This window comes from Diabrotica undecimpunctata, chromosome 8 (assembly GCF_040954645.1).
Source record: "Diabrotica undecimpunctata isolate CICGRU chromosome 8, icDiaUnde3, whole genome shotgun sequence".
Taxonomy (NCBI): Eukaryota; Metazoa; Arthropoda; class Insecta; order Coleoptera; family Chrysomelidae; genus Diabrotica; species Diabrotica undecimpunctata.
Window position 1 is genome coordinate 9820404 of NC_092810.1, and position 14746 is coordinate 9835149.

The following is a 14746-nucleotide window of genomic DNA, read 5'->3' on the forward strand; positions in this document are numbered from 1 at the left end:
GGTGGGTTGGCTTTTTGTTCGTTTTGTAAGTTCCACTGATGGATGGCTTCGTGGTGTGTTGGCGGAGGAGGATCCTAGACAATTAGAGGTGAAAGGGTTGTTGAGCTAAAACGGTCCTTTTCAGAATTTTATTAATAAACATATGTTTATAAATTGACTGAGTTTATTATGTATACAATTTAATTTAATTAGTAAATGTATATTGCGACTCGCGTGAGAGCAGCTGTGGCTGTATTCTCTGCAATAGACAGGTATCATAGTGCAATGGAATCGAGAAACCACAGAAAAACGATCCCTCCCTGTCTAGGCAAGCTCGAAGTGAGCATTTATTGGTTGTTTTAGCGGTAAAAAAGAGGAGTTGCCTCCAGAATGTCAATGTATTTATCAGGGAGTTCGTTGCTGACAAGGACCAGAAATTTAGTGGGTAGGAAAGGGAGTTTGGGTTTAGGTCGTCTTTTCAATACATTGCCGATGGATGAGCAGTTAGTTTTCAAGATATTTTGGGCTCTGAAGTTTTGGCCAGGGATGGTTTTGATTATGTAACTTCTGCTCAGAGAGGAGAGCTTCTCATTAATGGGCTGGATATTCGACAGTTAATGAATAAGGTCGGAGGGATAGTCGCGTTGTTTGTTGTTTACTCTACGTAGGATTCGTTCCAATCCCAGCAGTCTTTGTGTGAGGTAACGGTGGATCGAAATATAGAGGTTAGATCTATACCAATCACAGGCCTGGTGAATGTTTTGTAAGTATGCATGAGTGTGCGTGGGTGTGTCCTTCCGAACTTACCACAGAGAGCATTGAGAAGACCGACTCTGCCCCTAGCCTTGTTACAGGCTATGTTCAGACCGGGCCTCCAGTTTGTGTTTGTGTAAACACCACACCGAGATACTCAATCCGGTCGCGGAGTTGGAGTTGGTTGCCCCTGACTTTAAGGTTGTATTTTCCGACTATGTTGTATGAGGTGAATCTGCTGAGACTGGGGTGTCTAAAGAGAATCATCTGAGTTTAATTTGGGTTAGGTGTTACTCTCCCTCTCCTACATCATCTGTCGACCAGGTCAAGATGATTTTGAGCAAACCTAAGTACTGAATTTACGTCTAGTGCTGTTGTTACGAGAGCGGTATCGTCTGCGTAGAGCAAAGTGAGCGTGTTGGTGTATCATGGGTTTGGGAAGTCGCTGTTGTATATAGTGTATAATATGGGTGCCAACACTAAACCTTGTAAAATTCCTGCTGTAGGAGTAAATGAGTCGGAGAAATGACCTCGCATTTTTACCGTGATTTGACGTTGAAAGATATGAGTGGATAAGTCTAACGAAAGAGAAGGGCAGGCCGATGTTCAACAGTTTTCTGGCCAGTCCAGCATGCCAAACTTGGTAAAAGGTTTTAGGCCGTGAATTGGAAATGTCCCATATTTATATGTTTCTATATGGCATTTTCAGATCAGTCGGTCAATAGCAAAAATTGTAGATGTTTTGAGGCGGGGCGATGCACAATGAAGTACGTATTAGTCCACGACTAAGGCCCCCGGTGACACTACATACAATACTAATGCGTATTTTTGAACAAAGAATTACAAAATGTTTTAAGAAACAAACCAAATACAAAACGGTATTTCATATATGACATATCCCCTGTACTACTTCCTTAACCTACTGGCTTTTTACTCTATAATTACTAAAAAATAAAAGGAAATAGCGTAATTGCGTGGATTATTCAGGTATCCACGCAACAAATCGAGCTGATTGATTAGTTGATATCAGACAGTCGGTTTCAAGGAGAATTTATTAGTTTACTTCTTGTATAAAATGTCTCACAAGTTGGTCACGTATAAAGCAAAAGGTCAGAGAAACGAATATACAATCTTTTAAACACAGAACTAGGTAGGTATGTTGTTATCATGGCGGCATTACGTGACTGTTATTTATTTATACATAATTCAATATTTATACACAACCATAACTTATATAATTATAATTGTAGTTACTCAGAGAAGTAAACTTTCATGAAGTGCAAAATGCGGAATAACTATTTTCAAACTAATAACTGTGAACGACAATCTTCTTGAACATTTTGTCTACTATAAAAACACTTGAATAAGTTTTTAAATAAATGTTTAGTACTGTCGGTCTTTCTATTATCATGAAAACAAAAAAAAATTTCCATACTATGCACATAAATAATGAGAACTAAAAAGAACTGTAGCAAAAAGTATAGTTTTTAAAAATCGAGTTGGCTTGGGTCAAATGATAGTGAGTTCGTTGCATTTTCCTATCAGGAAACTAGTTTATTAGATGACATGATTAAATGATGGCCCCATTAACGGATGTAACGTTATAAACGTCACATCTTTATTAATTTATATTTAAATAATTATTTTATTTTAATTTCTTTATTAATTTATTATTTCATTTACCTCCAGCTTCGTTTTTACTACTTTTTCTTCAAAAAGTAGTTGGCGCCTTCTATCTTTCTTTTCTCTCTCTTTCTGTCCCGTAGAATAAATATTCGCCCTCTCTCTTTCTGTCCGGTAGACTAAATATTCTGTTCTGTGTTGACACAAGAGCTAATGGACCGTCGAAGTGATGATGTAGATTTCATTGACATCTGTCAGTTTCACGTTTCACTTTCCAAACAAACCTTGTTTAGTGTGGATAATTTGTAGGTTTCGTTATATTTTCATTTTTTTTTACAGAATCTTTCCGCTTTTTGCAATATCTAAGTATTCTAATAGTTACTACAACAATTTTACAAGGTTGTGTAAATAATAAAGCATGTTGTTTTATAAAAATAGCAATAAAATGCATGTCTCAATAAAGTAGGGTTAGAATGTCTGTAATTTAAACTTTTAAACTATATTTCATAGAAATAGAACACTGAATTATGATGGTATTATCGTAAAAAACACTATACTTAAAAGAAAAAGCAGCAGAGGAAGCATAATGTTAACTTTATAGAAATTAAAAAGTCTTGAGATTGTGCATTTCATCTTTTGGTTGGAAAGTAATTGACAGTTGTGACGTCACACTCCCACTGTCCATTCCATCGTAGGCATACGTCCTATGTCATCAGTACTAACTTCATTGCAGTCCCTTCCTACTTTCTGTCAATCCCCTTTAATGGTGGGATTATTTTTTGTTTATAATTGAAATTTATAAAATAAGGTAGGAATTATTATAAGTCAAAACTTAAAAGTAAAAAGTAAGCTTACACCTTACCTTTTTACCTTTCAAATATAAGCGCCAGCAAAGTATGTGTATTCAGCATGAGTGTGAGAGTGTGCTCGGCAGCGTGTTATCATTGATGAATACTCGCTTGATTAAAAATTAAAAAACTAAGGTTTAAATTAATATTATGAACTAAAATACTTCAAGATTTTGTTAATGGATATTCGAAGAATATTTGTAACCTTAGACAACATCAAAATTGTCCTTTTTTCATATTGTTTTTCGGCCATTTTTGGCGTTTTCAAGAACTTAAATCGTTTATAACTAGAAAACCGCACATCATAGAGAAAAGTAACTTCTTCTTGTTCTTAAAGTGCCCTGTCCGTTGCGAACGTTGGCTATTAACATGGCAATTCTGATCTTGTTTGCGGCGCTTCCGAATAGTTCGACCGATGTGAGCCCGAACCACTTCCTCAGATTTTGGAGCCACGAGTGTCTTCTCCTGCCTGGACCTCGCTTACTGTCTATTTTTCCCTGGACAATCAATTGCAGTAGACGGTACTTATCGTGTCTAAATATGTGGCCTAGATAGGTATCTAGGCCACATATTGTAACTAGGTAGGTCACAAAAGTAACTAGGTATCTTTTTTTTAGGAATGATACAAGAAATCCAAAAAACAACTAAAACAATGCTTTAGCTGCAATGTTTTAGCCCCGGACAACAACTTGTTCGGGGCTAAAACACCGATTTTTGCAATTTGTTAAAAAATCAATTTTTGGCGCACTTTTGGACCTGAGATGCTACTTACCAAAACAGTATTCTAAACTACTAGAATCATATATATCCGACAGTCTTTCGAGTTAAATATGAGGAAGCATATTCAGAATTAAGAGAAGTTAAAGCAGGAGTTCCACAAGGAGGTATCCTGAGGCCAGTGCTATACTTGCTCTATACCAGCGATATTCCATCATTAGAACCTAACACAATTGCCACATTTGCAGACGACACATGCATTCTAGCAGCCGGACAAAACCAAGAGGATGCAACAACCATGCTACGGAACTCTGTTGTTCAAATTAACATCTGGACCAGGCGATGGCGTATCAAAGTTAATGAAACAAAAGCTGTTCATGTCAATTTTACTAACAAAAGAGAACAACATATCCCAGTTAGTATAAATAGAAACCAAATACCTTTCAGAAAGATTTTTGAAAGAAATTTCAGAAAGATGTACTGGTTGATAGGAAAAAAATCCACTCTGTCTACTTATAACAAACTGTTATTGTATAAGCAAGTCCTTAAACCGATATGGGCATATGGGATACAGCTATGGGGCTGTACAAAAGAAAGTAACATCCAAATTATACAACGATATCAGAATAAATTATTAAGGAACATCGTTAACGTTCCATGGTACTTCAGAAACTGTGATCTTCATCGAGACCTCCAGATGGATACGGTTATCCAGACAATAAGTAAGTTTGCCGAGAGCCATGAGCAAAGGCAACGCCAACCAGATAAGAAGACTTAAGAGAACGAAGCCGTTTGAGTTAGTGCTATTCGCTCCGTGCGTGACCATGGTAGGGGTACCTTGAAACGATGCCAGCGTGCGTAGCGGCGAAATATGACACAATTGGAATCATGGAAATCATGGAATCTTTTTACGCATAAATTTTATCAAAAATGTGTGCAAATACATGTTGCGTATTTAATTGTGCTAATAATAGCAAAAATAGTAAGTGTAGTTTTTATAGGTTCCCAAAGATTACATATAAATTAGAGAAAAGAAAAAGATGGATCCGTGCTATTAATGTGAAAAAGTAAATATCACATAACCTCATTTTTATGCAATTGAAATAGGAAATATTTAAATAATTTACCTTAAATGATATTTTATAAGGCTTCAAGCTAACTGCCTGATGACTTTAGCTTTTATATCATAATATTACTGTTTTTAATTACATGCTCTTTCACGTGAAAAACTTGATTTGGCAGTACTAGATTTTTCCCTTTCTTTTCCGTTTGGGGTTAAAAAGATATATTATGATGAATTTTGAGAAACCCAGTTTTTAATACTACATTTATTTTGTATATAAACTGAAAAAATATAATTAAAAAGTTAATTATTAATAATTGTCAATTTCGCCTGTATTTAACAATGTCAAACATATGTCATATGATTAACCTGAAAATTGGTAGGTCCAAAACAGTCAGATGAAGGCGGTAGGTGTCGCGTCAATCACGCACGGAGCGAATAAGTGAGTGAAAGTGAAAAAGCAGAGCAAAAGTGCGGATAAAGTGTACACGTTAGCTAGTTGTACTATAATGTATTAGAGCCTAAGGAATATTGCTGAATGTAACTTTAGATTAAGTTTTTTGTAATATTTTGTATGTAGAACTAACTTGCTTATTGATCATAGTGAATGATCAGACAGCAATAATCATAATATTGTGCAAAAAAGCTGAATCAGAATATTTTTTCTAGCGGATGCGCAGTGGTTTCCTCGACTATGATTGACTGTTAAATATGTATAATATTGTACTATGTTTTTTTACATATACTCCCAATTGAAGGATGAAAAATTAATACGGTATTAACTAGACGAAACATATTTGATTACTTAGTAAAAATTAAAATAAAATTAAAAGCAGATATCAATAAATATGTAGTAATCTTAGAAAATATCGTACATTTATAGTAATCATTGTAATAAAAGCGACAAAATTGATGTAAAAAAGTACGTTATTTAAATAGCGGTACATAGATCTTTGAATCTGTCCATTAATGACATGAAAGAATGTTTGCTTATTACTGTAACCACTATATAAATCATTATTTCCGTAATCAAGCAGAATGGATGAAAACATTATTTGGTATGATGAAGTAATGTTTTTAATGACTTAATTTTTGAATGTATTACACAATTGTAAAATAAATAAATATAGTACTTACGGTGGCTACAATTGTGACATAATACCGTTGAGTCTTTTCAAAATCCAAAGTCCTGTTCACAGTAACCTGACCTTGGTGTGGCAAGTTGATGGAGAAATACCCATAACCATCTTCACTGTGAATACGCCCTTTACCAATTCCATCATCGGGCGGTACGTAATCGGCTGAAAAAAAAAATGTTAATGATTTTTACATAAAAAAATATTACAAGAAAATTAATTTATTTAGAGTCTAATAAAACTAAAAGTTGATGGATAAAGTGATATAGACATCCGAATAACCAATAAAAATTATTATATTTTGAAAATATTTTCTACAATTATACAAGGTAGCCCAAATAAATCATCCCAAATTTTGGCATATGCAGATGATGTTGATCTAGTTGCCCGCACAACACGCAAGCTAGAAGAAATGTATACCACCTTGTCACACGCCTCAAAAAATATGGGCCTGCAAGTAAATGAAAATAAAACTAAGATAATGGCATCAACACCCAACAATAGAGCCAGAAACATCGGCCACCAACTCACGGTTGATAATTCTACCTTTGAAGTGGTGGACAAATTCACATACTTAGGCTCCCTGATCACCAAGGAGAACGTCATGACGGAAGAAATCAAGCGAAGAATAATCCTAGCAAACAAATGCTATTTTGGACTGGGTAGACATATGAGAAGCAGAAACTTAAGCCAAAAAACAAAAATAACCATATACAAAACCCTTATACAACCAGTGTTGACATATGGGTCAGAGGCATGGACCATTTCCAAGGCAGATGAAAATCTCCTGCTTATATTTGAACGAAGTATCCTGAGAAGAATATTTGGCGGCATCTGTGAAAATGGTGTTTTGAGAAGGAGGTACAACTACGAGATATATCACAAATATAAACATATATTTGGTGGTAAAGACGTAGTATCCTTTATAAAAATAGGAAGACTAAGATGGGCAGGACATCTGGCAAGATCACAGCAGAACAACCCTCCTAGAAGAATCCTTATGTCACAACCTGTGGGAAGTAGAAAAAGGGGTAGACCAAAACTCAGATGGAGGGATGGTGTAGATGAGGATGGTAGACAAATAGGCGCAGCAAACTGGCAACAGTTAGCAATGGATAGAACTGACTGGCGTAATAGACTTGGGAAGGTCGAGGCTCTTTTATAGGGCTGTAGCACCAATGATGATGATACAAGGTAGCCAAATAAACAAACAATTAAAATTACTGGGTAAATCAATTCATAATGATGCACCTCGGTGGAAAACACACCATTGGATACACCTGGGCTTGTCTCTGATTAGGTGATCAATATCGGCCTGGGGTATCTCATTCCATGTCCTAATTAAATCTCCTGAAGCGCTCCCAAAGTTTTGGATGGTCTAAATTAAGAAGTCTACGACCCATTAACTCCCGTACGTGTTCAATTGGCAATCAATTTGGCCTCTAGGGGGCCAGGGCAAAAGATTAAACACCAGGCTATCCAAAGAAGTCCAGGAGGACTAAGTCACAGGACTATGGAACTATTGTAAAACGCTGAAGATCAAGAGAAAGATTTCTAACATGATGGGACTGAAAGACTCAAAAGACCAAATAAAGGGCCCAAGGAATGAGGAGAAGAAGTTTAATCTCCCTGCAGTGATAAATATTCGCAATTTAGAAAATAATTAATTTATTTTATACTTTATGGACACTATGTGTATAATATATACCTTGTGGTTTATCTAACAAATAACATAAATTTATAAACTTATAGCTTATATGTCTAACTGGCCTTCTCCAGCTGATTCTCCAAGGGAAAGTAAATGGTAAGAGAGGACCGGGAAGAAGACGCATTTCCTGGCTTCAAAATTTGCGAAAGTGGTATAACACGACTACCACTGAACTGTTCCGCGCTGCAATAAGCAAAGTGAAGATAGCCGTGATGATCGCCAACGTCCGGAACGGATAGGCACTTTAAGAAGAAGAATAGCTTATATGTTTATAAACTTTATGATTGAAGCCTTACCTTTAACTATAGAGTACTCTATAAGTCCGTTGACTCCTGTATCTTTGTCTTTAGCTACGATGTTTTGGAAAATCGTTGTTCCTACAGGTGTCAGCTGAAAATAAAAATAAATATGAAGTAATTATATGCAAATTGCACCATTTTTTTTTAAATATATGACATACATTTTACTTCTTTGTTGACACTTTTAATACCTTTATCATAATAAAATTAAAAAGTATAGGGCGTAATAAATTTGGATGTATACATGATCTTAAAGTACGAAAACCTTGTTGTTAATTTGTTTTTAATTTCTTTTCTTCTTGTAAAATTTTAGTTGTACCTTTTATGGTGGCATTTATCAAATTGAGACTTTTGGCAGAATGGCAGAATTTACAAAACAGTCATCAGACCAATAATGACATACGCGGCAGAAACAAGACTTGACACAGAGAGGACAAAAGGGATGTTAGAAACAGCAGAAAAAAAAACACTTGGAAAAATTGATGGTAAGACACTATGGCACAGAGCTAGAAGTATAGATAAACGACGCAGATGCAAGGTGAAGAACATCAAGAACTGGGTAAGAAATAGAAGAGTAGAATGGGACGATCATATAAGCCGAATAACAACAAATAGAGTAGTAAAGACGACAAGAGATAGTTCCTCAATACTCAACTTACTGGAGGCACATTGAAAAACAGACAGAGTCATATCTACATAAAAAGAAAAAGAATAAGAAGAAGAAGAGAGAGATTACTTTCTTTGTTTGAATAGTAAAATTAGTTCGCTAGTTCTCCATTCTTCTGGTATTTTGTTATATTTGTAGTTCAGCAATTCATTTGGTATCCCAGTATTTACCTATTTCTATTAGTAGCAGTATTTTTATTCCTTAGCTTTTTAAGTATTTTGTGAAAGTGCTGTGTGTTTATATTAACTCTTTCGTTCGTTGTTGCTTCTGATGTTTCTGCTTATATCATTTATTTCTCCTTTGCATAGTTTAATCTCTTCTAAAACGTCATACATCCTTTTTAATTCCATAGATATCATGTGTTTCGTTTCTTTGTTTTGTAACTGTCGTCAGTTTGTTGTGTCTTTATTTACATATGCTTCGGCATTTAAGTATGTGTGTATGTATAGTGTTAACAGGCCTTTTAGGTTCGTTGTTGGATGGATAATTTCCATCGTTTTCTGTTCTTAGCTGTCAGCTTCCAATCTATGATTCCTATCTCTCTGACATCTTCCATCACTACATCTCTCCATTCTTTTCTTGGTCTTCCTCTCTTTTTTTGCCCTCAGGTACTCTCCAAACAATATTCTTGACTAGTCTAGACCTTGTATTCTTTCTAGATGTCCGAGCCATTCTAGTCTACGTTTTTTTACCACTTTTGTTATTGTAGGGTTAGCATACAAATGGTACACTTCTGCATTAGTTCGTGTTCTCCATTCTCCCTCTACTACTTTTCCACTAAACATTCTGCAAAGTATCTTTCTTTCCCATACCTCCAATCTGTTCTGTATGGTTTTGTTCATAGTCTATGTCTCGGCAGCGTATAGCATTGTGGGTCTAATTATAGTTTTTGTATATTCTTATTTTTGTGTTACGAGATATATCTTTGGCCTTAATTATTTTACTCACGACTCCAGGACACTTGTTGCTCTTGGTCAGTCTCAGATTGATTTCAGTTTCTTCTTTACATGTCTGATCAATAAGAGTACCTAAGTATATATATTCATCCACCTTCTCGAATTTTGTAACTGATCCATCCTCCCCCTCCAATTTAAAGGAGCCCCTGGTGTTGATTCCTTTTTTGCTCCAGATTTCCATGTTCTTGGATTTATTACTATTACCTTTCAGTCCCATTTTAGAGGTTTCCCGAATCAGTCTTTTTGCTATACTTGTCAGTTCTTTTCTTGCATTGAGAACCACATCATCAGCGTATGCTAAGCATTGGTGCTCTTTATATAAAATAGTGCTATGATCTAAATGTATCTGTATAAATAGTGACCTATTTATCTCACTAACCCTTACAATTTTTTCTAGAACTATATTGAATAGCAAGGTAGAAAACGGGTCTCCTTGGCGAACACCTTTTTTTACTTCGAATTCTTCTGAGACTGTACAAACGGTTTGTCTAATTGTCATTTTTACCGATCTTACTATTTTTTCTGGCACTTGAAATTCTTTTAGCGTTGCTATTAATTTGTTTCTGTCTATTGTGTCGTAGGCGGCTTTGGAATCAATGAAAAGAACTTGTGCTGAAATGTTGTATTTATAGCATATGATCAGGATTTGTTTTAGCATAAAAATTTGATCGGTTGTTGTCTTCTCTTGCGAAATTCTCCCTGGTATTCTCCTCTCAGGACTTAAGTACTTATAAATATATGGCAGCTATTCTACATCAATAGAACAATAAGCTAACCTTATAAGAAATTAATAAACCACATGTCGAAAATAAAACGGCAGAGGTCGCTTCTTTACATCATTTTATAAGCCCGGTCTTAACACTACATGGCTCTGATGTTTACTCGAAAAAATTATAACGTAAATAACTTAATGAAAAACATTGACGGCACAATTAATTAATTTTAAAATCCGTAAACTAATTTTCGAAAAAAAATTCACAACTTTGCTTTAATCTGTGCCTTCTAAGAATTGCAAGGCAAAACAGACGTTGATAAAGATGTTATTAGAGACATGGGGAATCTAAAAATTACATTCCACAACATATCTCCTCAACTAAGCAAAATTCTTAGCGAATTGGTTTCTAGTACTCGTACAGAGTATACCGGAATAAAAAGAAAAAGACAGTTAAGAATTGATTTCACGTACTACAGGGCGCCTGTGCATCAGCTTATACGTATTTCGGCCTAATAGGTCTCTTCAGAACTGCTTTCACAGTCGCTCTGAACGTGAAACTAAATATTTTCTGTCTTAGAAAGCAACTCTAACATGGCTTCGTATAGACGCAACTAGCGACATCTACGTGAAATCAAAGCTTAACTGTCTTTTTCTTTTTAATTAATTTTATTTTAAAGGTCTAACTCAGCGTATTAAATATGATGAAGGGGAGTCCATTCAAACGTCTATCGATCTTTCCTGTCAGAAGGAAAATATCTTATACCTACTTTTTAATAATTCTATAATCCACGACATCTACACTTCATTCAAATTCGACGTGCATTAAAAGTAAACAAAACCAGGCTATGATACGTAAGACTCCATAGGCGTGCGGTTTTGCTTTCATATGTCCTATTTCCTATCAAATTAATAAAACAGTATGTACAATTAAAGATTTGTTTACTATGAACAACGAAGATAAAATATACAATGTTAGTATTATTTTCAAGGAAATTCAAAATTAGCTTCCCTACTGTAAAATAAAAAGAAACTTATGGTTTGACAAAAATAATAAAGCAGTAATTGCAACGTTGTTTTGACACTTAAGCGATCGAAATCGAAACATCAAATACACTTATTTTTTAAAGTAAATTGTGTGTTAGTTCGCATCAAAAGTAGTAACTTATTATTATGTTTTTAGTTTTTATTTGAAAAACAATAAAACTCACGTGATCCAGATTACAAATGTTACCAGAAATTGAAATCCCATTTTACATAAATTTCGTAAATTTGAATACAGATATACCTTAACTTAAAATGTTTTCAAAAACGAAAATTTTGTATTAAAAAAATAAGGTATTGCACTTGGAGAAGTGCCGCCAGAAGCGGCACTTCTGTTTTAATAATTTAATACGAAAGCAAAACCGTATGCCAAATTTTGATTTATTGACTAAGAAGGCTTCTGGCTGAGTACAAAATAATCAACTGATCAAATCCTATCACGCGATATAGAAAATGAAAGGGAAGTATATAACGAATATATTAAGATAGAAAATCAATTATATTACAAGATATAACGAATCTTGATAGATTCGTTATATCGTCCCTTTTCATTTGCTATGTCGCATGTTAGGATTCGATCAGTTGTTTATTTTCACTCAGCCAGAGGCCTTCTTTAAGTCAATAAATCAAAATTTGTCTTACGGTAAATTTTTTTTAAACGATACGTCCATTAATAACAAAGATGCCGTGTAGTGCCCTTTTGGTAGTCGCCTTGTTTGTTTTTTCTATCTAAATATAACCGTTATCTCTCCCCTTTAATGTTCTATGCGCATGTGAGAATTCGATCAGTTGTTTATTTTGTAGTCAACCCGAGGCCTTCTTGAAGTCAATAAATCAAAATTTGTCTTATAGTAAATTTATTTTCATCCATAGTGCCCTTTGATATCTTGTATGTAACTATACGTCCATTAATAACGAAAATGCTGTGTAGTGCCATTTTGGTAGTCATCTTGTTTGTTTTGTCTATCTTAATATAATCGTTATCCGCTCCCCTTTCATTTTCTATGTCGCACGTTAGGATTCAATCAGTTGTTTATTCTGAACTCAACCAGAGGCCTTCCTTGAGTCAATAATCAAAATTTGTTTTATAGTATATCTATTTTCATCCATAGCGTCTTATGATATCTCGTATGTAACTATACGTCCATTAATAACGAAGATGCTGTGTAGTGCCGTTGTGGTAGTCGTCTTGTTTGTTTTGTCTATCTTTATCCCATCCCCTTTCATTTTCTATGTCGCATGTTAGGATTCGATCAGTTGTTTATTTTGAACTCAGCCAGAGGCCTTCCTTAAGTCAATAAATCAAAATTTTGGTGGGAAACCGCCATTAGATATTACATTTAATTTTAATTCAATTTTTACATATTTAATTTAATTTTATTAATTCAATGCATTACAATAACGAATTCACATATTATGTTGTTGGAAAACCTCATTCTAACATTTATTAATTTAATTTTATCTTTGTTATTCTTCTGATCATAAAGTATAAATGATAACATTTATTATAAATATAAATGAATAAATTCAAGCACTATAATTCCCTGACGCACGCCCTGGCTAAAATATTATCACTAGAACAACAGTGGTCCAACTAAGTTATAGCAATTCTTCCGTGTACAAGGACTACTAAATGATATGGTATGCTGTTAATACTTGAGTTTCGTATACGAAAATATTACGAGTGCTCCTCGTAATATTCATAATATTGATAACGTGTCTTGGTTTGTTTATTGCTACTGCATCTTTAAGTTAAATTTGGTTTAATGTTAAAGTTTTCCAGTCACAAAAATTATTACCTATTACTATGATGGTATTGTAGCGTTTTTAAATAAAACGAGCGGTTCGAATTTATATACATATATTTATTTATAACTTTACAGTTCGGTACTCTCTTATCGACTAACCTACTTCTAACACTGTTACCTATATATACTACAGTTACTGTATCGAGAATATTCTGGCGTTGTCCCACCTCTAATTCACCTACGTGACCGGTTATTCTCTCTCGCACTCGATACGCCGCGAACTTTCGAGAGTATTAGAGATGCAATGCAACCGTTACCTGGGCCATGCCAAAAGTATGTTCGTAACACTGCTCCCCTCTTAAATCTGATCGTCCCGATCAGCAACTCCGGTAGGCACAGCATGGCGGAATCTACAGGACTCTCCAGCTCTGCATGAACCCTTTAGAAAGAAATAACAGTCTACTGACTTTGAACGATACGATCCCATCGGGTTAATGCAACACACAGTAATTCGTACGCCGGTGTCTCGGAAGATCACTTCAAGCATGCTTCTGACAATCTTCCAGTCCAGATTATCTAGTGCATGGCCTATCTTGGGTAAGGCCAAATTCTTGATGTCGTAATTGCACACAATTTTCTTCAAATTAGTTAGAGCACGCCATATATCCTCGTAGCTTGCCCTGTCTGTATAAGACTTCCTGGTCACCATATACAGCAAAGATCGGGAACCATCTTCTAATCTCAGTACTCTTCCAACTTTAGGCTGCTGGTTTTTTAACTCGTCCAAACGACCGAATTTCTTATAAAATACGGATGAGATTCCTTTAGTCATCTCAAGATCTTGGGCAACACAGTGGGCTAGAGAGACGTTATGCGGAACACTAAAAAGATCCTGCTGAACTTCTGTGGTCACGCCGAATCTAGCACTCTTTCTCTCTGCGTAATTTGACATAAATTCATTAAAGCTTGGTCGCCGGTCATCTTTGCTCTCATGTTGAAGGGTTCGTGCTTCTTCTGTTTCATTTGAGCCAGCATATGGTGCAAGACGATTTATGTGAACTACTTTTGGTTTACCTTTCGGCAACTTCTTAATTCGGTATATTACGTCATTTATTTTCTTTTTAATTTCATATGGACCTTCCCATTGTCTTTGCAGTTTGGGAGACAAGCCTCGACGACGTTGTGGATTATAAAGCCAAACAAGATCACCTACTTCATAGCTTTCACTCTTGCATCGAGAATCATATTGATCTTTCATTCTGTCACTGGCTATCTGGATGTGTTGTCGGGCAAGTTCATGAATGTTGTTCATTCTTAACTTCAGGCGGTCGACATAATCTTCGCTTGCAACATGTTCTTCGGAAGGTCTGCAGCCAAACTCTAGGTCGCAGGGTAAACGAACTTCACGACCTAACATCAGACAGGTTGGAGTCTGGCCTGTAGTTTCATTCACGGCCGAGCGGTAGGCCATTAGGAATAAATGAATGTGCTGG

General features: G+C 35.3%; 1 protein-coding gene across 1 annotated transcript in view; it reads right to left on the reverse strand.

Annotated features, from left to right (window-relative positions):
- The window catches only part of Cad99C (cadherin 99C), a 210430-nt gene that overhangs the window by 79599 nt on the left and 116085 nt on the right, over nt 1–14746 (reverse strand). Inside the window, exons 6-7 of the mRNA XM_072542457.1 lie at nt 8124–8217; nt 6121–6284 (exon numbers count right to left, since the gene is read on the reverse strand). Of these exons, the coding sequence (XP_072398558.1) occupies nt 6121–6284; nt 8124–8217 (258 nt within the window). The remainder of the gene's footprint in view (nt 1–6120; nt 6285–8123; nt 8218–14746) is intronic.